This window comes from Balaenoptera acutorostrata, chromosome 4, assembly GCF_949987535.1.
Source record: "Balaenoptera acutorostrata chromosome 4, mBalAcu1.1, whole genome shotgun sequence".
NCBI lineage: Eukaryota > Metazoa > Chordata > Mammalia > Artiodactyla > Balaenopteridae > Balaenoptera > Balaenoptera acutorostrata.
In genome coordinates this window covers 83,720,403-83,748,370 of record NC_080067.1, presented here as the reverse complement: position 1 = coordinate 83,748,370, position 27,968 = coordinate 83,720,403, and the positions used below count along the sequence as shown (strand labels likewise).

At 37.6% G+C, this 27,968-nt stretch overlaps 1 protein-coding gene across 9 annotated transcripts in view; it reads right to left on the bottom strand.

The window, feature by feature from the left end:
- The window catches only part of GOLGB1 (golgin B1), an 86,832-nt gene that overhangs the window by 15,791 nt on the left and 43,073 nt on the right, over nt 1–27,968 (bottom strand). For all 9 annotated transcript variants that reach the window (XM_007181843.2, XM_007181844.2, XM_057545070.1 and 6 more), the window contains 5 exons: nt 19,815–19,929; nt 17,092–17,165; nt 9,692–14,895; nt 6,908–8,822; nt 1,239–1,417 (listed from right to left, as the gene is read on the bottom strand). In XM_007181843.2, coding sequence (XP_007181905.2) covers nt 1,239–1,417; nt 6,908–8,822; nt 9,692–14,895; nt 17,092–17,165; nt 19,815–19,929 — 7,487 coding nt within the window. The remainder of the gene's footprint in view (nt 1–1,238; nt 1,418–6,907; nt 8,823–9,691; nt 14,896–17,091; nt 17,166–19,814; nt 19,930–27,968) is intronic.

Genomic DNA, 27,968 nt, shown 5'->3' with positions numbered 1-27,968 from the left:
CACATGCCGCGGGGCAACTAAGCCTGTGCACCACAACTACTGAGCTCGCACGCCTCAACTAGAGAGCCTGCGTGCCACAAACTACAGAGCCCACACGCCCCGGAGCCTGCACGCCACAACTAGAGAGAGAAAAAAAACAAATGAAAAAAAAAAAAAACCTGTACCTGGAATACATAAAGAACTCTCAAAACTCAACAGTAAAAATTAACAACCCACTTAGAATATAGACAAAACACATGATCAAATATTTCATCAAAAAGGACCTATAGATAAGCATGTAAAAAAATGTTCAACATTAGTATCCATTATGCAAATTAAAACCACAGTGGAACAGCATTACATACCTGTAAAAAACTAAAATTTAGTTACAATATCAAATGCTGATAAGGATGTAGCATTTGATATTGAAACTGGATCACTCATATATTGCTGGTAGGAGTATAAAATGATACAGTCATTCTGGTTTTGCATTCATAGTTTTGCAGTTTCTTAAAAAACTAAACGCCACTTATTATATGACCTAGCATTTGCACTCCTGGGCAATTATCTCATAGAAATTAAAACTTATTGTCCACATAAAAGCCAATACACAAATGTTTATAGCAGCTTTATTTATAATAGCTAAAAATTAGAAACAACACATGTCCTTCAATGAGTGAATGGTTAAAGCAGTACATTCATACCATGAAATACTACTCATCAATAAAAAGAATGAAGTATTGATACACGCAATGATGTTAATGGATGTCAAGGGCGTTATGCATGAGTAAAGCTAATTTCAAAAGGTTGCATACTTTAAAAAATTCTCAGAATGAGACAAAATTACAGAGATGGAGAACAGATTAGTGGTTGCCAGAAGTTAGGGATATGGGGATGGGAGGGAGGGGATAAGTGTGACTATAAACTAGTAGCACAAAGGACATATTTGTGATGATGGGGCAGCTGTATATCTTGTTGTAGTGGTGGTTACATGAGTCCACACATATGATAAAGTTGCACAGAACTATACACATACTTGAGTGAATGTCAAATTGGTGTGAAATCTGCATAAGATCTCTGAATCGTACCAATATCAATTTCCTGGTTTTGAAATTGTACTATAGTGATGGGAAACTGGATGAAGGGTACATGAAAGCTCTTTGTACTATTTTTACAATTTCCCATAAATCTATAATTATTTCATTTAAAAAAACACAAAAAACTAAAAGAAAAGGGTTAAAAAGCAGGGATTACCATACCTGAGCTGATGCAGCTCATGCTGCCAGGAGAGGTTTTCCTGCCTGAGCTCTTCTTGCATAATCTGAAATGTTTTTGTCTTATCTTGATACTCCTGAAGTTGAGCCTTCAGTGGACGTAACTCAGTGATTTCTTGGTTAATCTGTAAGTATTGCTGCTGCAGATTCTTCAATTCCTTCAGCTTTAACCAAAAGCAAAGTAAAAGGGTGATTCATCACATTTCATTCATTCAGCTGTAAGTCAGCAGCACCTCCCTGCTAAGTCAGTCAACATCACAACTGACTACCAGCATCTAACAGTCCACTGACATAATGGCGGCATGAATCCCTAAAATGGTGAAATACATGCAGCCAGGCTGGTGGGAATCTCCTGATGGAGCGGCCATCAAGGCTGTAGGGCCTGACCACTACTGCAACTTCAACCCCAGCCCACTGGCCCTGAAGTCCTAAGTTGACGCTAGATCTACAACTCTGAGACAGGATAGACTTAAAGGACTTTACAGCTTCTTGGTGGGTGGTAACTCCCTAGAACAAGAAGTGTAAAGATAGATTGGCTTCCTATTTAGCCATGTGCCCTGGCTAGGCTTCTAAACTTTCTTATATGAATACCAATCTTAGTTCTAGCTTAGCTGATGTTGATTATAAAGAAGGCACTGATGCCCAGGCCCAGTGTTAAGAGCAGTTAGAATTTGGAGTCAGCTATCCTGCCCACATAGTGTGTGACTCTATGCATGTTCCACACACCTTCTAAGCCTTAATTTCCTTCACCTATAAAATGAATGTAATTATAGTACTCCTCATAAAGATTATGAGAATTCAATGAGAAAATTAATGCACTCCACACATAAAAGTTAGTGGTGGTGATGATGATGATGAACTTGCCTTTAATTAGTAAAATTGCCTATCTACATTCCAAATATATCTTCTAACTCTTTATCCCCAATATTCTTTAAAAGCTTGGTAGTAAGAAATAATGTCAGGACATCTAGGCAAAGAGAGAGGCCTTGAACACACATCTCTTTCACCCTCTCTGGAAACATCACTAAAGCTACAATAAAGGCATCATTTTATAAGCATAAAACACAAGAACAAGAACAAGAGAGGAGTCAGCAGCAACAAAATTAATTTTAGAAGCTGAAAAGCAGATGCATAAATGGTAACTGACTTAACAGATCTGGGAAAGGCAAGTCTTAAGCTGGCAGTAGGAAAAGCCAAGAACCAACAGAATTTACTCTGCAGACTCTTCAAAAGGCTCAGGAATTAACAGCACCAAGTACCTCTGGAAAAGATGGTGATGGGGGTAGGGAGGAGGAGGTGATAGCTAAAATAAGGAGGATTCGATGAAAACTGCTTGAGAACAACTACATCCCTAAATACCCTCCCAGTTCCACACTTTTTGTTACTCTGACAGACAACTAGAATTTTATTCTCTAGAAAAAGTTAAAAGAGTGTCTCTGGACTATGGAATACTAGGTACAGTAGAAGGTAAGGGTACTGCTCCAAAACAAGGGTGATCAAGTGAATGTATGCTTTCTGAATGCTTGAAGCCTTTCCCCTACTTAGCTTGAAGAGTGCTGGCACACAGGCCTTTACCGTCCATAAGGGAAATTGAGACGTCTTCTCTAGAAAATCTGACCAACCCCAGAGGAACTAAAAATATCAACATGGGGACTACCCTCAAAAAGCTCAGCAAGATCACCATGCACTGAAACTCACGGCTGGTAAGTCCCACCCACAAGCATTTTAGACTCTGCCCACAAACATGAAGAATAAACCAAGGATTAACCCTCACCTGAAGAACAGCTAACATTAGGCAGGGATAAAAAGAAACTAGAAGAAAAGTAATTCAGAAGACATCAGCAGAAGAAAGAATGTCATGTACTCAAAGACTTAAGAGAATATTGGAAATTAGAAACATTATAGTAGAAATTTTAAAATTATAAAGAAAAACTCATTATGAAAAAATTTCAAAGAACAAAACTACCCCTAATCTTCTTGGAGAGATAAATTAAGAATATATATCCATGAGACAAAAAAAAAAAAAAATCTTTAGAAATCAGGAACATGATAGCAAAAATGAAAACTTCAATATAGGATTCATATGATGAAGGTGAGAAAATCTTCCCCAAGTAAAGCAAAAACAATAAAAAAGGTAAGAAAATTATAGAGCCAATCCAGAAGGCCCTACACCTAAACAACAGGATTTCCAGGGAAAAATAGGCAATAGAGAAAAAGGATGGGGGAAAATGGTAAAATAGAATTCAAAAGAATTGCCCAAAATTGATGAGCATGACTTCTTAGATTCAAAGGACTAGACAGAATGATAAAAATAGACCCACACCAAAATACATTATCATGAAACGTCAGAACACACAAGACTAAAAGATTCTATTTACAGTTGACCCTTGAACAAGGAAGGAGTGGGGGTACCCACCCACCGTGAAGTCAAAAATCCATGTATACTATTGTCGGCCCTTCATGTATGCGGTTCTTCTACTGAATATATCCGCTGTTCTGCATCCACAGAGCCAACCACCCACTGATCCTGTAGTACTGTAGTATTTACTACTGAAAAAAATCTACGTATAAGTGAACCCATGCATTTTAAAGCCATGTTGTTCAAGATCCAGCTGTATTTCCAGAGAGAGAGAAAGAGATAAGATGAGGGAGAGAGGGAGAGAGACAGAGACAGAACTATCTCATATACAAAGGATCAAGGATCAGAATATCTTCAGACTCCTGAACCACAATGTAAGCTAAAAGGGAACAGACCAATGTCTTCACAATTTTGAAGGGAAATTATTTCCAGCCTAGAATTCTATACTCAGCCAAACTATCAATCAGGTGTAAGAGATGACAAGACATTTTCAATAAATTTACCTCCCCTGTGTCTTTTCTTAGAGAGCTACTGAATTATTTATTCCAACAAAATGATGGCACAAAACCAAGATGAGGAAAACACGGAATACAAGAAACAGGAACTCTAACACAGGAGAGAAATGGAGGGGGATATTCTAAGATGAAAACTGTGTCCTAGAAGTACAGGGCAACTGATTCATTTAAGAGCAAAAAAGAGATTCCAAGAGAATTTCTTCCTGAAGACTAAATAGATAGGAATAAACATCTTGAAAAATGTGGATTAAATGGCAGTAAATCTGGCGTTAATTACATTGATAAGTACAAAGAAAACTAAGTAAGCAACAACAACAAAAACACAGTTATTCACTCCAGGAAAAACAAAGGTGTTGAGGAAAATAACAGTAACACATGTCTCAAGTCTAACAGCATTTGTAGTCATAAAAATGTAAACATTGAATATTGATTTAATCAAAATTAAAATTAAATTACATCAGGACAATGGGGAAGGGGTTGTATATTGAAAATGTACGTCTATACTGTGAAAACAGAGGGAGTAAAGAGAACTAAACCCTGTTAGCATATAAGAAAGTCAACAGCTAATGCAAAGAATGAAAAGCCAAGATGCACTATAAACATGATATTTAGCTACTCAGGAAACACCAAAATAACAAATTAAAAGGGTTGAAAGCAGACTGCCTCAGAAGAAGGAGAAACAGGGTTGGGAATGCTACTGTTCGTTTTTCTTATCAAACATTGTAGAATTTAGTGACTCATCAAATATGTGTGTACAGCTTTATCTTTTAACCCAAAACTAAAATAAAAACATATTTTTGTTTTGTTTTAAAGCAAACATATATTCTTTATGCAATCCACTCACTCCTCTAGTCCAGATACTCTAAATGTTACCTTTGGAATAGAGCAGATCATCAGAAAGCTGTGTGTCTGGAACTGCATTTTAGCCCCTTGCAGAGGTAACTTTAGTGAATTACTCAAAATTCTTTTGCTATGCACTTACATCAAGGGACAGCTAAATAAAAACCCTATAAAACAATTATTATATTTACTGTAGAGAAATAAAGAATGTTTCATAACTTCATAGTGTCCTCCCTATGGAAACACAGAAGAAATTTCTTGCAGGCCTCAATACTTAAAGAATAACTATTCTTATCTGTTCCAAGTAGTTTTACTTTCTTCCTTTTCCCTAAAATATGGACACTGCAATTCATACACAAGGTTTTAAAATTCTGTACTTCTGATGGCTGCCAGACCTCAGAGCAAAATTAGTGGTCCATCTTTCTAATAGGATATTGTGATATCCCTTTGGGATAAGCTTACTCCTAAACTAAACTTACTCCTGGTTTAATCTTTTTCTCTCAGATCCTAATTTTCTTTTCCTTCCCAGTTCCTCACCTTATATTATCTTGAAAAACTGTTCATATCTTTATATGCTACCTCAAATCATTTTCAGACTGAAATAAGTATAGACAAACAAAAAGGCACCCCTAGAGATTTGCTCTACAGCCTTTAGGTAGGAGTGCTTCATTTGATTATGCGAAAATCCTAAGGAAGTTTGAACACATATGAAAACTCCAGAATGTTTTCAGAGTTGTTTGTTATGCCCTAGTAGAATCCTAGAATCCCCTGGGTTAACTCCTTGCCACTTAGACTCTCAGACTTTATTTGCGAAACTTCCCTTTGACTAATTACGTAAAGAAGAAAACCAAAGTCACCTAAGCTCCTTTCAGACCTAGCTCATCTCTTGGGTGGTCCTGAGGGAAAGGAAGCATAGTGTAGGCAGAGGTGACAAACTGCTGGCCTAGGCTGAATGTTTAAACTGATAGTGATTGAAATAAGTTATCGTACATGCAGCCAGTGGCTGAGAGACTAGAAACTTCAATGCTCATGAGACAGACTGAGAACAAGATATGTGGAAGAGTTGATGGACAATTAACAATACATTCAGCAAGTATGCAGAAGGGCCTCAGCGGCTGTAGCAGAGCCTGTATGCAATAACATTGAGTCAGACTGTCAGGCCTTCATGTGATTTTTAACCCTGCCTAGGCTTTATGATTTGTTCACGGCAGATATAAAAGCCTCAGTCTCAAAAGTTCCTATAATTTCCCTACACGACAATTTCACAAAATAGAGAAAAGTGTTTTCAGTGACAACCACACATATAGAGAATACGCATCAATTTTTGATTATCTACCATATGATTAACTACCCTTCTGCTAAAAACCATGGGAAATATGAACAAGTATAAGACATGACACATTTACCAAGAGTTTACAATTTAATTGGGGAAATAAAAAATAAAGGTATAGAAATTAAACACACACACACACACACCCATATTATATCAAGGCAATATGGGACAAAGGAAAATAGAAGCACTAGGGGAGTACAGACAGAAGGTAATAGACAATCAAGTGATCTGGAAATGTAGCCGGAGAATTTGAGCTCTGGGGCAACCTTTAAAGAGTAGGAAATATGTGCCCAAAAAAGGAAAATGGAGAGGACATTTTGGTTCAGAGGATGGTAACATGGGTAAGTAGATCAGTTTGTGGGTGAGTAAATCAGTTTGGCTGAAATGAAGAGGATGAGTAGAGAAGCAGTAAAAGAGGATGCTGGAAAGAGAGGCAAAAACAAACTATAGGGTATTAAATCCAGACTAAGAGGTTTGAATCATCCTAGAGTGCCCAGATAATATGAATAAAAATTTTTTAATCATTTTCTATAAAAATGAAAATCAATTTAAAGAAAGTTTCAAAAACTCTCAAAAGAAGATTGGAAAGAGAAACCTAGATACTCACTAGTCGGTCTCGGTCATTCTGAAGTGATGACATAGCTTTTTTTAAACTCTGTACTTCATCTGGGCTGGTTGCAGGTGGGGCTGCAGACCTCTGCTTCCCTTCCTCTGACTTGCGGAATTTCTCCAGTTCACTCAACAGGCGATCTCTCTCATTCTGTAGACTGGCCATAGCCTTGGAAAAGGACTGCACTTGGTTGTAAGAGTCTTCTAGTTGTGAGGACAAGTGAAGCAGTTGGTCATCTTTGGATAGAAGCTGTTGGTTAAGTTTCTCAAGGTGGGGCAAGCTGTTATCCTCAGTGGAGTTAATTGGAAATGCAGCTTTAGAAACAAGAACATCTCTCTCCTTGCTTAAGAGGCCCTGCTCTTCTCTCAGCTGTGCCAACTCCTTCAGACTGGCCTCATATTTCTTTTTCAGTTCCTCAACTTCCTCACTGGCATGATCTCTACTGTCTTGTAGGGAACTCATTGACCTTCCAAAAGACTGGATTTGTGCTGTGAGATCTTTATTTTCTTTGGTGACCATGAGTAACTTCTGTTCCATCTCTACCAGATCTCTTGCTAGCTCCGCCACCCTCTCTTCCGCTGTTTCAGTTTCATTTCTCATTATCCCTGCATCATGATGAAGATGCTTTAATTCCTTCTTCAGTTTAACTTCAATTTCACCTACCTTTTTGGCAGCTTCCTTCTGAACACGAACCAATTCCTCCTCCAGTTCTGTAATTCTCTTCTGAGACAAAGCAAGGGTAGTATTTAACTTCTGTACCTCTTCTTCTTTTGCTTTTAATTGGGCCTGGAATATTCCTAAAGTACCTTCTTCTTGCAAGGCTGTCAATTGTTTCTTTAGTTGGGATAGAGATACTTTTAAGTTCTCAATCTCTTTAGATAAACCTCGTTTCTCCTCCTGCAGGGCAAGAGAGGACCTCTGCAGCTCCTCCTTTGCTTCCTCAGACTCCTTGAGCTTTTCTTCTAATTTAGCATACTCACTTTTCACCTCCTTAGTCTGCTGAAGTTGAGCTTCAAGGAGCTGCTTTTGCTGACAATCCTTCCTTGATATCACTTGGTTCAGGTCTTCTCTATATTGGATCAGTTCTGCATTGAGCTTGGCATTCTCAGAATTGAGATCATCCATATGACTTCTCAAGCATCGAATTTCTTCCTTCAGCTTATTATTCTCAGTAGCAGCATCCTGGATGAGTTGGTCTTTTTCCAAGATCACAGAGAGATGTCGCTCTTCCAGCTGTTGGTAGTCACCTACTACACGGTCTCGGTCATCCTGGAGAGAAGACATGGATTTAACAAAGGAATTCAACTGAGCCTTCTGTTGCATGTTCTCCTTTTTCATGTTTTTCAGTGTTTCCATAAGCTGATTGGTTTTGTCAACAGCTTTTTTGTTCTCTTCTTCTAAAACAGTATTCTCCTCTTCCTCCTGGGACAGCAGATTTTCCAATTCTTTAATTTCTTTATCATGCTGCTGATGCAGTTCAGCAACAGCTACTTGGACTGCCTGTTCCTTGGCAGAAAGCAGGCTTATAATCTTCTGCTCTTTCATGTTTATTTCTTCATGCAGCCTACTGGTCAGTTGTCTGGAGGCCTGAAGATCTGTCTCTAGCTGTTCATAACTGAACTTACAATTTTGGATATCAGCCTCTTGCTGCTTTATGATCCCTTCCAAATTTTCTTTATTTTCCTTATATTTTTCTAAAGAGTTATTTAAATCAGTTGACTGGTCTCTGAGAATCTTCAGTTCTGATTCCAACTTAGCTAATTCATCCTGAGAACTACGGTATAGATGTCGAGTCTCTTCTAGCTGGGAAAAAAGTTCTTTGTTTTCTCCTTGTAGAGTATCACAGACCTTCTGCTGAAGCTGGACCTCTGTCTGAGCTTTGGACTCCCAAATCTGCTTGTCATGTTCAAGCCTAGAAAAAGAGAGAAGGTCATTAATTACAGATTTCAAGGGAAAAGTACTTGATGCCTAGGGAACACATACTACAACATGTACTCAGATCTACAAGTGAATAAATATTCGTAATTGAAGGCGTTCATCTTTTTAATAAAGAGGTATTAGCTCTACTGAATGTTCTGTATTAAAGGTATATTGCACCTAAGAATTCGTATAAAAATAAACTCCAAAGTATGTTGCTAATTTAGTGACATGACCTTGGACACTCTAAAGAGTGCCCCCAATTTTGTTCTTTGCTCTAGACAAGCTGTTGCCTGGCCCCTTAACGGAATAATCTTGGTATGAGAGGCAATGAGGAGACCTGTCTCAGAGCAGAAGGATCCTACTAAAGATGAGAGTACAAAGTGTGGGGGACACTGTTATTTCCTGAGCTTGAAAAGTGATATAAAATTGGAGTTTGAAGAAAGTAACTCTAGCAGGCATATGCAGTATGAATTGATGTGGAATATGAGGAAGAGAAAAGAGGAGATCGTTTCAGAGGCTAAGGCAGTAATTTGAGAGTACAATAATATGTACTATGGTAAAAATTCAGACAACGATAACGGAAATGAGAAGAAAGGAAGAAATCTAAGAGATCTCTCAGTAGAAAGATGGGTAGAGAAGCAGATGTGAATTTTTCATGTTAATACAAGTTGTAGCAGAAAGTCATTTGCATGTCATTTGCAAGAGAGCGAGAGAGACAGAAGTGAGAGGGAATACATCTTCGGGGAGAATTTAAACCAAAATTAGTCCCATAATATTAAAGAGAATAGAAATAGTTTAAATAGAGACTTCCTTTGCCTTCAATTACCTTTGGAAGCACAAAAAAAGTCATTATTCATTTACCTGGAAATGTTGATCTTCAATTCCTCCATGTGGATGGACATCTGCCTAAGCTGATCCTTTAGAACACTGAAATTCTCTTCTTTAAGTCTAATTTCTTCTTCTTTGGTTTGAATAGCATCACTGAACTTCCTCTCCCATTTCTTGGCTTCATCTATCACCCTGTCCCGATCATCCTGGAGGGAAGACATGCTCTTAGTGAAAGCTGCAAGCTGGGCCACAGTACTATCCAAGTTTTCCTGAAGTTGCTTAACTTCCTTGTCTTTCTTGTTCAAAGTAACCTGAATCTCTCCAAATGTCTCTTCTAAGTGGACTTTTTCTCTATGCAAAGCATCCAGTTTCTCTTGCATATTCTTCTTCTCTTTCAGGTGTTTCTCCTCTACCTGCTCCAGTCTTCGCTCAAGATCATCATCCTTTTGTTTCATTTGGCTTTTAACTGACTCTTTATTTGACTGAAGCTCCTTTTTCAACTTGAAATTGTCTGCTAGGACCCTTGCTGCTTCACTTTGAGTGTCATCTAGCAGTACTTTGAAGCTAGCTAATTCTGTTTCTGCCTTCTTGCGATGTTCATTGGCTTGAGCCAGATTTTCTTTGGTTATTTCCAAATCTTTTTGGGACTCAGTCTGAACAAATTCTAAGGCCTTAACAGTTCTCTCCAGAGCACTGATTTTCTCTTGGTACCTAATGCAATCCTTCTGCAGCTGCTTTACTTCTTGCTGTTTTTCTTTTAACAGCTCCTGAAGTTCCTTTGCATGACTTTTATTGCCAGGCCCTTTCTGAGCACCTTGTATTTTCTCCATATATTCTTTTCGTATTTCTGATTCCACCTTAGTTTTCTCCTTGACTAACTGCTGCTTTTCTTCTTCCAATTCACTCACACACTTCTTAAGGTTCTGCATTTCAGATTCTAGTAGCTCATTTTTGATTTGGGCATCTGTAACATCCTGATAGTAATTCCCAATGCTTCCATTAAGTTCTGCTAATTGATTCATAAGCCTCTCTTCCAAATCATCTTTCTCTTCCTCTGCTGTCTCCTTTAGCTTGGTAACTCTGGCAAGTTCTTCTTGGATTTGCTGATTTATCGAGTTTATTTTGGTTACTTCTTCCTGAAGCATTTTTAGTTCACCATCCTTTGCTGATATTTGACTCAATAAAGCAGCTCTCTCATTTTCTAAAGTCTGGCTAAATTCCTTGTCTTTCTGCTTGTCCTCCTCTAATTCAGTGATTCTTTCTTTGAGCTGATCCATCTGCTGTAGGTAATTATTAATTGCATCATGTAAGCTGACATTCTCACTTATATCAGGCTTGGCACTGTTCTCTGAATGAATGGATTCTGAATTTTCAGACCTTGGGCTCACACTGGGAGAGTTTTGCTCATGGGCCTCACCTGGAGCAGACTGGGTTGCCTCTTCAGTGACAACCATCCGGTTATCATGTTTCTCAGTGGCCTCCAGGCTAGCTTGTTTGGATACATTATCTTCTATCTGATGCTTTAAATCCTGAACCTCTTCACTTAAAGAGTCCTTCTCCATCATTAAAGCCTCAAACTCCTTAGAAAGGGTCTTATACTCTGTTTGGACCCTTTCTAGTTCCTCCTTCATGTCAGAATTGGAAGAAATAAGTGCTTCCATACTATCTTTAGATGTACCTCCTGCAGGGTGTACCTCTGCTCTAAGCCTCTCATTCTCTTCTTCCAACTCTAGGATTTTCTGCTGTTTAGATTTAGCAAACTTTCTCATCTTTTCTTTCATCTCCTCCATTTCCTGTTTAGCTTCCTGCAACTGCTTTTCTGTCTCTTTCTTGTTTCCTTCTGTGCTTCTTAACTTGCCGAATAGTTCTTGCTTCTCTTGCCTCACAGTTTCTACCACATGCTGAATCCTTTCTGCCTCATTACTAACATTCTCATAGGACTGCAGAAGAATTTCATATTCCTTTTGTAACTCTTTGTGTTTCTCTTGCCACTCAGTGCTTTCTGCAATCTTAGAACATTTCAAAGATTCAATTTCTTTCACTAAGTTTTCCTTGTCTTCAGTAAGACCCTCCAGAGCTAATTTCAGACTTTCACAAGAACCATTGAGACTTTGATTTTCCATTAAAGATCTGTCCATTTCTGCAATGAGTTTGTCTCTTTCTTCCTGAAAAAGAGCTAACTTTCCTAAGAATATATCTTTCTCTTTATTTTGAGCAGAAACTTGGTTTTCCACATCTGCCAGAGACTTGGTGAGATGTTCAGTGGTATCTCTGGCCAAAGACAACTCTTCTTGGAGACGTTTGTTTTCTTTTAGTACTTCTTTTCGGGAAATAAGGGCAGCTTGCAGTTTCCTCTGTATTTGTTGCTTTGCTTTACTTTCTTCTCCAATCTCTTCTGGTTTCTGCTTCATTTCACAAAGCTCCACCTGTAACTGCTTTATCTTCTCATCATGTGCTTTGGCTTGCATTTCCAGCTGTGTATGCAGAGCCTTCACTAAATCCTCTTGTTCTGTTATCTCTGTCTGTACTTTAGTAAGGGCTGTTTCCTTCGCACTAAGCTGTCCAGAAAGGTATCTAACTTCTTCTTCTTTTTTGCTTATGAGTTTTTGCAGTTCACCTAGTTCAGGCTGTAATTCTCTTAAATGTTCTAATCCAGTGATTTCTAGTTGACTGCTTTCCAGTTGTTGCCTCAGGCTTTCTGCGTGGGCTTCAGCTTCATGGGATGCTGCCTTCAGACTTTGGATTTCTAAATTCTGTTTATTTATCTGCTCTTGTAACTGAAATACCTCTTCTGATTTTTTAGTCAGCTCACTTACTGTAGAGCTAACCTTCAACTCTAACTCTTCTTTCTCAGCCTCTATTTCTTTCAGCTGTGTCTTAATCCGGGCAATAGCAGTATTGCCCTGCAGACCATTTGTATCTCCAGGATGAGAAGGCCAGTCTGGGCACAAGTCAGACTCTGAAGCAGGTTGAGCAGGTTGCTGCTCTGTGGCTTTGAATAAAGGTTCTTCTAAACCTTGACTGGGAGAACCTGGTTCCCGCTGGCCACTGCCTGGGAGTTTTCTGTCCGAAGATTCCTTTACTTGAATCTGTAGTTGCCTTAGTTGGTCCCCAATGTTCTCACTTTCCTTGCTTTGCACATCAAACTGTTCTTGCAAGCGATTATAGTCATCTTTCTGTTGCTTGAGTTCCTCCCGAAGATGTCTTTCTTTCTCCTGTGCCTTTTTTAGAATCACCTTGCGAGAGGTTAATACTTCCTGTAGCTTCTTTTGAAGTTGCTCCTTTTCTTTTTCAAGGTCCACTATTTTTTCTTCCAGTTCTGGTTTCCAGTGTTCTCCACTACCTGCACCAAGTGGACTGATGGCTGCTGCTTCTTTTACAGGTGCTGCTGAGTCCCCATCACCTGCATCCTTGTTACCTGTGGTTAACTTTTGGATAACTGTTTGGTTTTCAATGATTTCTGCTTGGAGCAGATCTATTTGGTTTGTCTTCTCTTGCAAATTCTGATTCATCTGTTTGACCACAGCCTGTAACTGTTCTTCAGCTGCTGCCTTTTCTTCCAAATCCTTCCTTACGTGCTCTAGTTCCACTTCCTTCTCGGATATTACCTGTTTTAAAGATATTACCATTTCTATTTCTTGGCACTTAGAAGTCACACATTTTTCTAAGTCTTCTTTGCTTTCTTTATCTTCCTCCATTTCCCTCCTCTCACTCTCACTGAGTGGGGTGTCTTTCCTGGGTTCATATTTCACTTTGGCCAATTCCTCTTCTAATCTACTGACTCTCTGTAGAAGTTCCTTTCTGTTAATAAGAGCAGCCTGGAGCTTTCTTTTTCTCTGCTCACTTTCTTTCTTTACAAGGTCTAATTCATACTGAAGTTCTTCTTTACTTATTAGCCCTACTGGGTTCAGCTCATCATAATTCTGTTTAATGCCAGAAACTGTTTCTTTATCTTCTTCCACCTGCTCTTTTTTGGCCTCTTCAGCTCTGGATAATAAATTCAGCTGTTCTTTAAGTGTCTTAATTTCAACCCCAAGAGAAAACTTCTCTTCATTAAGCTGAACCATTTTCTCCATCATACTAAAGCTGATTTCTGTCACTTGCTGATCCTTCTCCTCGATGGTTTGTTGGAGGATTTCCACATCTTTCTTTTTCTCTAGTAAGAGTTGGTCCATATTTGCTATTTCAAGTTCCTTCTGTGAAAGAGCCTGTGAAAGTTCTTCCACCTTATTTGAGATATCCCTCTCACGGTCTGCCCCCTCGAGCACTTCACTTTCCTTCTTCTGCAGCTGGCTCTGCAGGCTTTTGATCACTGTACTCTGCTCAGAAAACTGAACCTGCACATCATCCAGTTCGTTCTGTAAAACTTCAATCTTTACATCTTTAGATTTGGCTTCTATGCTGAGACTGTGGATCTGTTCAGTGAGCAAGTTGTGATGAGCAGTCTGGCTTTCATAGTCAAGTCTTCTTTGCCTTTCTGCTTCTGCAAGGTTCACTTCCAGTTGCTGTACCTGAGCCCTCAGTTCCGTTACCACACTAAGTTCCTTCACCTGAGAAAGAAGCTGGTCTCTTTCTTCAGACAAAGCAGTGAATGCACTATTGGTGTTTTCAGCATTTTTCTTAAACTCTTCAATCAGCTGGGTTAGGTTTCCTATTTCCTTAGCTTTCTCATCTAAATTTTTCTCATAGATCTCTTCTGCTTTATGAAGGTTTAGCTCAAGCTCCAAAATTTGACCTTTTAGCTTTTCCAATTCATCCTGGTGATGCTGACAAATACCTGATACCACAGAAGGGGATTTATCATCATCATCCTGCTTTGCTGATTTTAATTCCATTCCAGTGTCATTTAAAGATATTTCCTCAGATGTTCTGTGTTGGTATTTAATGCTCATCTGTTCTTCTTTCTCAGTTGTTGGAAGACCACTCTCTTCATTTGGCATGGGGGGAAAATGTTGCCCTGTATCTTCAAGCAATACTGTCATTTTAACTGAAGGTATTCCTTCACTCACTGTCTGTTTCATTTCTTTTTGGTCAAGGACCTCAGGGTCACCCTCTGCCCTTTTGCCTTGAAGCTGCAACTTAAGGAATGCAATCTCCTCTTGAGCTTCTTTCATTTCCAACAATAAAATGGATAGTTCTTTATGCTTCTGAGAAAATGTGTTCTCCAGGACATCTTGTCCACTTTCCTCAGCAGAAGAGCTGCTCTTGTTGAGCCTGGCAATATCAACCATGCTCATCTGTTTTTAAAAAAAGAAAGAAAAAGCCTCAATCGAATGTTTTATAGAAAAGAGCTTAAGTAGGGACTTCCCTGGTGGTCCAGTGGTTAAGACTCCGCACTCCCAATGCAGGCGGCCCAGGTTCAATCCCTGGTCAGGGAACTAAGATCCCACATACCGCAACTAAGCCCTCACGCCACAACTACTGAGCCTGCACACTCTAGAGCCTGTGCACCGCAACTAGAGAAGCCTGCGTGCTGCAACGAAGACCCAGTGCAGCCAAAATAAATAAATCTCCAATATAAATAAATAATAAATAAATAAATTTATTAGAAAGAAAGAAAGAAAGGGAGGGAGGGAGGAAGGAAGGAAGGAAGGAGCCTAAGTAAAAACTGGTATTTTGTGTATTTTCCAAAACCTAAAACTTTTCTGTCCAAACCTTCTTACCATAAAACTGCTAAATACTTTTAAAATCAGTTTTCCCAACTTGGACCTCTGAGGGCATCCTGTCAATCCTGCACTGAGGTCATGTCATATTCATAAGACCTAAGGAAACCTGAGACTCATTTTCTAAATATTCCTCACTTGGGAAACTTTCTTCATATTAAAACTACTTATTTCTCCTAAGAACTGCTTAAAAATAAAAAGGGAAGCAGGAAATGAATTAAATTTTTGTTTCATCCCATGCCAAGGAGGAAGTTAGGGATTCCTTTTCCTAAACTATCTATTGAAATGGGAAGTATTAGATAAGACAGCCATTAACAGACAAATATCAAACATGTTGATTGAGATAAATTACCAGGATAAAATAATCAAAAAGGAGTTCTGTTGGGGATTGGGAAGACATTATGGACCTGTTTTACAAAATATTAACCAAGTTACTATTACAAGGATTACTGTGTTAGACTGCTCAATCCACATAAATTATTCTATAATTGTTTTCTTGGGAAACAAAACCAGTGACTCTCATGGCAAATTTAGTATTTTATTAAATGAGTTTGGGGACATGGGTTCAATCCCTGGTCTGGGAAGATCCCATATGCCACAGAAAAACTAAGCCCGTGAGCCACAACTACTGAGCCTGTGCTCCAGAGCCCGCGAGCCACAACTACTGAACCCATGTGCTGCAACTACTGAAGCTTGTGCACCTAGAACCCGTGCTCCACAACAAGAGAAGCCACCGCAATGAGAAGCCCATGCACTGCAACGAAGAGTAGCCCCTGCTCGCCACAACTAGAGAAAGCCCACGCGCAGCAACGAAGACCCAACACAGCCAAAAATAAATTAATTAATTAATTTTTTTAAAAAAGGAAGTTACATTATTCCCCAAAGCCATTTATGAGTCTATCACTGACTTCTTGATTGGAAGGACAATTAAACACAGTACAGCTAACAGTACTCTTAAATCAGCAGAATATTGAGCAACCATACATTTCTTACAGTAATTTTTAGGTTATAAAAAGCACCATTCTCTGACGATACCCTTTTTAATATAATCCTAAGTGAAACTGTGCCAACTGGGGAAGGGGATTTGGGGAGAGACTAGAGACTTTATCTAATCTCTTCACTGAGAAACTTTTCTGAGATGGGTAAAGAAGCTGAAATAAATGATAACCTAGCATGAAAAATGGGTTATCAAATCCCAAGCAAGTGCTACTGTACTTGCGTTGGTTCTGAACGAACAAAAAAATTCCAAATATTTAGAAACAAATGAGAGTAAAAGATAAATAATAACCATTATGACTCTTAAATCTCAGTTTCCAGGTAATGTAATTCTCTGTCAACATTAGAAAACTGCAGAAAAGCTTAGGTTTGAAATTACCTCCCTTTGATTGAGCTCATATTCTGATTATTTTAAGGATGCATCGGTCTTCCCTGGTGGTGCAGTGGTTAAGAATCCGCCTGCCAATGCAGGAGACATGGGTTCAAGCCCTGGTCTGGGAAGATTCCACATGCCACGAAGCAACTAAGCCGGTGCGCCACAGCTACGGAGCCTGTGCCCTAGAGCCCGCGAGCCACAACTACTAAGCCCGGGCACCTAGAGCCTGTGCTCCACAACAAGACAAGCCACTGCAATGAGAAGCCTGCGCACCACAACGAAGAGTGCCCACTCACCGCAACTAGAGAAAAGTCCACACACAGCTACGAAGACACAACACAGCCAAAAATAAATAAATAAAATAAATAATTTTTTTAAAAAAAGAATGCATCACTTACCTCACTGACGTCTCTATCTGCCTCTCCAGTTCTCTTCTGAGCCTCTAGGAGAGTAATCTGAGAGGACAGTTTTTCTGAAAGTCACAAAATAAATATCCTTAGAAGATAAATGTAGAGTGTTTGAAAAAAACAGAGGTATGATTGTGTATGAGGCTATTTGAGATGCATGAAATAACCAAGAGGAAAGAACAGACAAAATAGTTCGGGGGAGATAACACGTTTATTTTATTAAAGAAGTTGCAAAAGAAGATGAGAAGATGAGATATAAGATAGAATGGTACTAGGTGTTAATTATTAACCTGAGTGAAGTATAATAAATAGTGGAAGGCATTTAAAAAAATGCCAGAGCATATGACAAAAAGCAGCTATTTCTGTGGCATAATTTGGGACTTCTAGGGCAATAAATTTAACTTATCTATAACCCTTCTGTATTCATATTATACATCATGTATTAATATAGCACTTATAATGTCTTCAACATTCTTTCACATATGTTCATAAGGACGTCAAATTTTAGCACTAGAAGGGAGCTATCCAATCTCCTCAATCACCATATGAGGAAACAAAGAAATGACATGACCTACAGCTAGTTCATAGAGCTGGGATCAGAATTCAGTCTTCTGAGTTCCACCCCATGTTTACAAAGTGTATATTTAAAAAGGGTAGTAGTACCTTGGAGGATAAAAATATTGAGTATTAATAAGCCCCCAAGAAGTTTATACTCTTTCTGAGAAGTTAAGACAAATATACTAAAGAAACAAACAAAAGAAGCTTTTTTTTTACACTACATCCAAATGTCTTAACGTGACCTACATGATTTGACCCCACTTATTCTACAAACTCTTCTGCTTGTACTACCCCTTTTTTGCTCACTCTAATCCCAAGAACACTGGCCTTCTTTCTGTCTGCAAACATATCAAATTTATTCATACCTCAAGGTGTTTGCACTGCTCTTCTCTGCTTGGGATTCAATTTGCTCAGCCTCTTTTTGCATGGCTGTCCCCTTTTCATCATTCCGGTATCAAGTGCTCAGAGAGGCCCACCCTAACCACTCTGACGCTACTTTCTTCTTCCCCCAGGCACATGTGCAGTAGCCTGTTCTATTTTTAACCTAATACTTACCACTCCCTGAAATTTTCTTATGTATATACATGTTTATAGCCTGTCTTGTCCTCTAATATGTTCAGAGCAGTATCCTTAGCAACTAAATTAGTGCCTGGTACATAGGAAAGGCACCATAGATATTTGCTGAATGAATGAATGAACATTTATGAAACAAATGAATTCAAGATTGTATATAATATGTTCAGACATTTCACAAGATTATTTGAGGAAGGAGCACAGTGGTAGAAATGGAAGCACAAAAGGTGAGTTTAATAGAACATGACTCATAAAGCAAAGGTAACCTATGAGACCAGACACAAAAACTAATACAGAAAACAAGTCCAGTGACCCCTGCAGGAAAGAACAAAGAGAATGGAACTCACATAACCTCTAAACCACAGTGAGCTACATGAAAGTGACAGGGACTGCTTGCAAAACTACAAAATAAGCATCATGGATAAGATCTCAAAGAAGTATTTCCAGTAGGTTGAATAATGAACTGAATTTGTGGTGTTCTTTCTTTATCAGCAATGGTGGGACTAGTCTAATAAAGGTATATGATCCCTAGTTTATAGCTAAGTGGAACTGTAAGATGGTTAAGTTGGAAATATTGGCTATAGACTTTAGGAAATGGTACAAACTTTATTTGGTATTCATCCTCACTCTTAAAGATAAAGCATGGTAGTCAGTTACTCCAGGATAAAATAGATAAGTAAAACGTTATTAACTACAAGTTATTAAAACCATAAGGTCCTTATGAAGCAGGTGACAAATGGAAGGAGGTATTATCTTCATTCTTACTAACTGTTCACACACAGTCCAATAGCATAAAGTGCTAAATTTAGTTCAATCAAACAAAACTTTATTCAGCAGCCACTCATTTGCCAGGTACTATTCTAGTTCCTGGTAAAGCAAAAGATGAAAAAAAAAAATGGCCCCTGCCCTTGAAGAGCTTATACTTTATCTCTGAAGAGCTTATAGTATAAGACATAAAATTATAAATAGATGATCTTAATACAATGTAAAAGGAATGCAATTTGGAAGCACAAAAATGCATTTAACCCAACTTTGGGAAATTAGGATCGACTTCCTGAAAAAGATAATGCCCTAGTTGAGGTCTGAAACATGAGTAAGAATTAGCCAAGCTAAAGAAAAAGGGATAAGGTTCTAAACAGTATATAGTATGAGCAAAAACCAAAATGGTTTCTACCTCTGAACCTTTATTTATACTGATCTCTATTATCTCACCCCACAAATTTATTACTAGGAAAGTCTTTTCTCTCTTTATTTTGGCTATTTAAAAATTCATTGTCTTATTAAGGTCCTATTCAAGCCATATTTCTGAGAAGATTCCTTGGCCACTCCAAAATGAATATAATACAGATCTCCTGCAGCATCTATAGCCCATACTGCAAAATGTTATACTTATGTAAACACTGGTATTGTGCTTAAATTGTTTAATGTGTATTAATCCTAACTTCAATAATTACCAGCCATGCTGTCTAAGACCTTTATTATCATAGAATCAGAGAATCTACATGTTATACATATATAGTGATAAAATTAGAGGCACTTGTGGGCTAAGAAGTCAGAGAATTATGGTTTTCATTTATACGTACCATTCTCAGCTTTCAGCTCCTCCAGCTCGATAGAATTAAAGAGCAAGGCTCCCTTTTCATTCTCTAGTTCTACCACTCTCTTCTGCAAAAAGGCAATACTCTCCTCAGTGACTGCCTAAATTGTAGAAAGACAACAAATTAATGATTCTCCAGTACAAAACTCTCATACTAATGTCCAGACAGCCTCTGGCATTTTTGTCTTCTAAAAGTTCTCCAGCCATGAAAATACTTTAAAAATAGCATCTACTTATCTGCCTAGGTAACCTTTAAAGTAATACTTTTCATCTGAAGACAGAAAGAGAAAAATCTTTAACACAAATTTCCAATTCGTTGGCTTTTTAAGACTGAAGTCTGGATTACAAAGAGAGAAATCCCAAGTCTACTGCACATGAAAGAAAATTTTCAGAATCCAAAAAACTAAAAGTGCATTATGAGTTCTGGAAAAACTTCAAGTAATCTAATATATGTGTAATTGGAGTCTCCAAAGGAAGGGAGAGAGTCAAAATAATATTTGACTAATTAACGGCAGAAATTTTTCCAAATTGATGAAAACTATAAACATAGAGATTCAAAAGGCAAACTCCAAGCAAAAGAAACATGAAGAAAACTATGCAAAGGCACATCATAACCCAAGTGCTCAAAACCAGTGATAAAATCCTAAAAGCAACCAGGAAAAAAAAAAAAGACAAGGATGACAGATTTCTTGTCAAAAACAAAATGCAAGAAAAAAGATAGTAGAGTAATAGCCTTAAAGTACTGAAAGAGAAAAAAAAACCTATCAATGTAGCTTCTCTAGTCAGCTTTTTAAAATATCTTTTAAAAACAATGGAGAGATAAAAATGTCTTCAAACATACAAGAGCTATAAGAACCCATCACCAGCAGACTTGCGTGCTCATGACAGCACACACAGATTAAAAGAAGTCCTTTGGGCAGAAGGAAAACAAAAACAGATGGAAATATGAAACTACCCCAGAGTTTGGCAAAATTTGGAGCCTTCCACCTGTTTTTGTAAATAAAGTTTTATTTATGGCCTAAAAGCTTAAAGTATTTACCATTTGACCCTTTATGGAAAAAGACAGCCAACTCGATCTACCTTAAAGGAAAGTACCAGAAATGGTAACTGCAATGGTAGTTAAGATTTATTTTCTTATTATTTGAATCTTCTAAAAGATAAATGACTAAACAAAAATTAAAATTTTTGTTTATAACATGTTATATTTTTGTACTTTTTGTTTATAATATATGCACAAGTAAAATAATAATAATATAAATCCCAAGAGTGAAGAAATAGAAGTATATAATTGTAAGGTTTTTATTCTATACTTGAAGAAGCACAATATTGTATGTAGGTAACTGTGATAAAAATGCAGACTATAATCCCTAATGCAGTCACTATCATAACAAAATAAAGAATTATAGCTAATACGCTGAAAAGGGAGAAAAACAGAATCATAAAAGATACTCAACCAATTTTTTAAAAGGAAGGAAAAGTAAAAAAGTAAAAGACAACAGTTGGAAAAATGGAAAACAAATAACAAGGTGAGAGACTTAAAACTATATCAATGACAACATTAATGGAAATGGTCTGAACACTCCAAGTAAAAGGCAGAGATTGACGGATTGGATAAGAAGTAGGCTCAAACTCTATGCTGCATATAAGCTTTAAATATAAAGACACAAATAAGTTAAAGAGTGAAAAAAGATACACCATGCTAACACTACTCAAAAGAAAAGTGGAATAGCTATATTAATATCAGAAAGAAGTACATCTCACAGCAAAGAATGTCACCAGGGATAAGGAAGGTCATTTCATAATATCAATGGGTCACTTAATCAAGAAGACATAAACATCCTAAATATCTAAGCCCCCAATAACACAGCTTGAAAATACATGGTGTAAAAACTGATAGAACTGGGGCTTCCCTGGTGGCGCAGTGGTTGAGAATCTGCCTGCCAATGTAGGGGACATGGGTTCAAGCCCTGGTCTGGGAAGATCCCACATGCCGCGGAGCAACTAGGCCCGTGAGCCACAATTACTGAGCCTGTGCGTCTGGAGCCTGTGCTCCGCAACAAGAGAGGCCACGATAATGAGAGGCCCGCGCACCGCGATGAAGAGTGGCCCCCACTTGCCACAACTAGAGAAAGCCCTTGCACAGAAACGAAGACACAACACAGCCACAAATAAATAAATTAAATAAATTTTTTTAAAAAACTGATAGAACTGTAAATAAATCCACAACTATAATATGGGATTTCAATAACTGAGAGGCAGAAAAGCAGCAAGGACATAGTACACTTGAATAAGACTATCAATCAAATTTACATGATTGGCATTTATAGAACATTCCAGCAAACAACAGCAGACTACACATTATTTTCAAGTACATATAGAACATTTACCAAAACAGACAATATTCTGGGCCATAAAACAAGTCTCAATCAATTCTTAAAGAGCCAAGTCTTATAAAGTATGTGCTCTGACCACAATGGAATTAAAATAAAAATCAATAACAGAAAGACCTCTAGACATATGACTCCCAAATATTTGGAAACTAAGTAACCCGGGGGCAAAGAAATTAAAATGGAAATTAGTATTGTGAACTGAGTGAAAATGAAAATACAACAGAATTTGTGAGATACTGTTAAAGTAGATTTTGGGGGGGGGAATTTATAATGCAAAATGCCTATATTAGAAATAAGAAAGGTCTCAAACTAATGGCCTCAGCTTTCACCTTAAGAAGCTAAGAAATGAGGATATCAAATCCAAAGTAAACAGAAGAAAGGAAGTAATAAAGATCAAAGTAGAAATCAATAAAATAGAAAACAGAAAACAAGGCAGAATCAATGAACTCAAAGCTGGTTTTGAGATCAGTAAAGTTAATAAACCTCTGGACAGTCTAACCTGTGTAAGAAAGAAAACACAAATTACCAATATCAGAAATGAGAGAGGTAACATCACTACAGATTCTATACATATTAAAACAATAATTAGGGACTATTATGAATAACTTTTTGCCTATAAATTTGACACTTTATATGGACAAATCCCCTAAAAGATATAAAACACCAAAGCTCACTCAAGAAGAAATAGATAACCTAAACAGCCAAATAGCTATGAAACAAATAAAATTTTTAGCAAGTGAATTCAAGAAAGTATAAGGATAATATATCACTACCAAGTGAGGTTTACCCCTGGAACTCTCATACACTGCTGCTGGGAACAGAAAATGGTAACACCACTTTGGAAAACTGCCAAGGTCTTAAAACCTCCTATATGATCCAGACATTTCACTTCTAGGTATTTACTGAGAGTAAAGAAAGCACAGGTCCAAACAAAGATTTTGTAAAAGAATATTCATAGAAGCTTTATTTGTAATAGCCAAAAATTGTCAACAATCCAAGTTTGTTCATCAACAAGTAAATGGATAAACAAATTGTGGTATGTACAATATCCTCAACAATACAAAGGAATGAATTCTTGCTGCATACAATAGGATGAAAATCAAAATAAGTATGCTGAGTGAGAGAAGCCAGGGAAAAAAAAGAGCACATATAATTTATTAAAAATTCTAAAAAATACAAACTAATCTATAATGACAGAAAGAAGATAAGTGGTTGCCTGGGTAGGGGGAGATGTGAGAGAAAAATTAAAAAGGGGCATGAGAAACTTTGGGGGGTGATGAATATGTTCATTTTCTTGATAGTGGTGATGGCTTCATGCATGTCAAAACTTATCAAGTTGTACACTTTAAAAGTATGCAGCATTTCCCTGGTGGTGCAGTGGTTGAGTCCGCCTGCCAATGCAGGGGACATGGGTTCGATCCCTGGTCCGGAAAGATCCCACATGCCGTGGAGCAACTAAGCCCGTGCGCCACAACTACTGAGACTGTGCTCTAGAGCCCGTGAGCTACAATTACTGAGCCTGTGTGCCACAACTATTGAAGCTTGCATGCCTAGAGCCTGTACTCTGCAACGAGAAGCCACCGCAATGATAAGCCTGGGCACCACAACAAAGTGTAGTCCCCGCTCGCCACAACTAGAGAAAGCCTAAGCGGAGCAACGAAGACTCAACACAGCCAAAAATAAATAAATAAATAAATAAATAACTTAAAAAAAAAACTCTTTTAAAAAAAAATCAGTCTAGTTTCGAGAGTTGGAAGGCAACCTGATGACTAAGACGAGATGTTAGGCTTCTGGTTTTAAAGATGGAAGAACAACCAGGAACCAAGGGTGTAAGTAACACAGCTCTAGTCACTGGAAAAAATGAGGAAATGAATTCTTCCCTAAAGCCTCCTTCCCTGCAGCTCAGCTGACATCGTGATTTCTGGCCAGAGAAACCGATTTTGATTTCTGATCTCTAGAACTCGAGGAATCTCATAACTTTCTGTTTAGAAGAACAACTAAATCATCCCAATGAAGAAATAGCAACCAAAACACCAGCCAAGCCACAAGAGAAGGGCATGTGATTATGTCAGCAAACTCAAGTCATCCTACTCCTGGTGCCAGAATTGAGTTGAAAAAGCCTCCAGATAATTCCAACTGCCAGCTTTCAAGTCAACTCCAGTCTTTGATTCTCCTACAGAAGGCTCCAGACTTCACGGAGAAAAGAGCCATCCCCATCATTCATTCCTCTCCAAATCTCTGGAACACAGAATTGAAAAGAAAAGAAATCCGGAATTTTATGCCTCCCTCTTTGTTCTTTCTCAGGACTGCTTGGCTATTCCAGATCTTGCAAGGACTTCCATTATTATGTTGAATAGGAGTGATGAGAGTGGGCACCTTTGTCTAGTTCCTGATCTTAGAGGAAAAGCTTTCAGCCTTTCACCATTGAGTATGATGTTAGCTGTGGGCTTGTTGTATATGGCCTTTATTACATTAAGCTACATTTGTCTATGTCTAATTTGTTAAGAACTTATTATTATGAATAGATATTAAATTTTGTCAAATGCTAAAAAAACTCAGTCAAGTTTCAACAACTAGACAAAAATCAGTCAAATATAATTTGAATAATACTATGATTTAAGTGATATTTATAAAATGGTACAGCCAATAACTACAGAATATACATTTTTTACAAGTGCACAAGCTACATTCACCAAGACACACCATATGCTATGTCATAAAACAAGTCTCTATAAATTTCAAAGCACTGAAATCATATAGAACATATTACCTGATCATAATGAAATTAAATTAGAAATCAATAATAATAAAATATCTAGAAATAAAACCAAATATCTGGATATTAAATAACACACTTCTAAATAATCCATGATCAAAGAAGAAATCATAAGGAGAATTAGAAAACTCTTCAAAAACTGAATGATAACAACACAACATATCAAACCATGTGCTTAAGAGGGAATTGTGTAACTTTAAATGTTTAAATGAGAAAAGAAGATCTGAAGTGTTTGATATAAAGTTACACCTTAAGAAGTTAGAAACAGAAGAGCAAAGTAAAACCAAATAAATAGAAAGAATACCAAAGAACAAAAATCAATAAAAGTGAAAACAGACCAGCATTAGAGAAAATTGACAAGGCCAAAAGCTGGTTCTTTGAAAAGATTTTTTTTTAAAACTCAAATAATTTCTAGTTTAAAGTCTGATCAAGAAAATGAAGCACAAAGTGGGGAGATGTCGGCCAAACAGTAGAAACTTGCAGATAGAAGATGAAAAAGTTCTGAAGATCTAACACCCAACATTGTGATTATAGTTAACAATAATGTATTATATAGTTCAAAGTTGCTAAGAGACTAGATCTTAAATGTTCTCACCACAAAAAAGAAATTGTAATTATGTGTCATGATGGAGGTGTTAGCTAATGTTATGGTGGTAACCCTATTGCAATATATACATGTATCAAATCAACAAGTTGTACACCTTAAACTTACAGAATGTTATATGTCAATTATATATCTTAATTAAAAAAAATAGGGATTGGGGTAGGGGTGGGTATCACTACAGAGCATACAAGCATTAAAAGGATAAAAAAGGGAATATTATAACCAACGTTATAACAAAAATTTGACATCTTCAATGAAATGGACAAAACAAAACAAAACTAAAATCCAACTGGCACAAGATGAAAAAGAGAATCTTATTAGTCTTATATCTGTAAAAGAAATTCAATTCATTATCAACTCCAGACCCAGATAGTTTCACTGGTGAATTCTTTCCAATTCTTGAGAAATAATACCAATTTTACACAAACTCTCAAATAAAAGGGAACACTCCCCAACTCATTTTTTTTATGCCATAATAACCCTAATACCAAAATCTGACAAAGTACTACAAAACAAAGGAAAATCTTCATGACCAAAACAAAGACCAATATCCTTCATAAGTACGGATACAAAAATGCTTCCAAAAATAGTAGTAAATCAAATTCAGTAATATATAAAAAGGATAATACTTTATGACCAAGTTGGGTTTATCCTAACAATACAAGGTTGGTTTAATAGTCAAAAATTAAAGTATGTACCATATGAACAGAATAAAGAAGAAAACCCATATGGTCATTTCAATAAATGCAGATAAGGCATTTGGCAAAATTTAATACCAATTCTTACCAAATTAAGAATAGAGGGTAAAGTCCTCAATCTGATAAAGAAGACTAATGAAAACTTAAAACTAGTAACACAGCTAATGGTAAAATATGAAATACTTTCCCCTAAGATCAGGCAAAATGCAAGAAGGCCCAGTCTTACCACTTCTATTAAACAGTGTTATGAAGGTCCTAGCCATTGCATGAAAAAGAAATAAAGGCATAAAGATTAGCAAGGAGTAAGTAAAACTTGTCTTTATTTGCAGATGACATGATTGTTTATGTAGAAAATCCTAAAGAATCTACAGAATGAGACTAGAATTAATAAAATAAATATCAAGTTCACATAAGCAAAATTCAATTGTATACTTACATAAAAGTGCAAACAGTTGGAAAGGTGAAATTAGAATAAATTCCACCTACAACAGCATTAAAAAATATGAACTATTTCAGAATAAATTTTAAAATGTGCACAACTCCTCCAACCAAAACTACAAACCATTGCTGAAAGAAATTAAAGAAGATCTTAATAAGTGAAGAGAGATACTATACTTATGGATTGAAAAGTTCAGTAGTATTAAGATGTCAATTCTCCCTAAAGTGATCTATAGATTCAACACAATGCCAATTCAAAATCCCATCCAGCTTCTTCTTTTTTTCAAATATAATTTGAGATAGTTGATTGTATAATTTCTGTGGAAATGCAAAGAACCTAGAATAATCAAAGCAATCTTGAAAAGAAGAACAAAGTCAGAGGACTTATACTACCTGACTTCAAGATTAACTACAAACTACAGTAATGAAAACAATGTGATACAGGCAGGAGCGAGCAAGCAAAGGAACTTATCACTTTTTCTCACTCCGCCCTGCTGCAGCAGGGGCCCCAATAAAGCCTTGCTTGAATTTCTTGGCTGGCCTCTAACCAATTTCTATTGATTGGGGAAGGCCAAGAACCCTGGTTAGTATCAGATTTACGGTGCTCAATGTGGGGCAGTTGTCCTCTTCCAGGGAGAGGATCTGGGCACCTCCGGGACCACTGAATGCAGCTTCCCTGTGGGTGACAAGTAGCCACCTGAACCTCTTGTTTCACTGTCACCACGTTTGGGGGGCTCCCTCTCCTGAGATGGCCATGCTGGACGACTGAGAGGGCCTGGGGATTCTGGGGGCTCCCCGCAACGAGATGTCTACCTCCATCAAGGAGGCCCGGGTGGTCCTTGACACAGCAGGTAAGAAAATCAATTTTTTAAGTGATACTGGAGCCACTTACTCTGTCCTGATCTCTCACACTGGGCCTCCTTCCTCCAAAAGCTGTACTGTGACTGGTGTTGATGGAAAGCCTCACACCCGTTACTTCACTGGGCCTCTCACTTGCCAATTTGAACAGTGTTTGATCTCATGTGCCTTTTTAGTTGGGCCTGAGTGTCCTATCCCACTACTGGGGAGAGACCTTCTGGGCTCCCTTGGAGCCATATTACAGTTAGGAGGCCTGAAGCAGCCCCTTATCTTGACTCTGACTAAGACAAATCAAGTGGAAGAACAAGGGCCTATTCCCAGCCATATTCTACACACAGTAAACCCTGCAGTTTGGGACAAAGGAATCCCTGGGAAG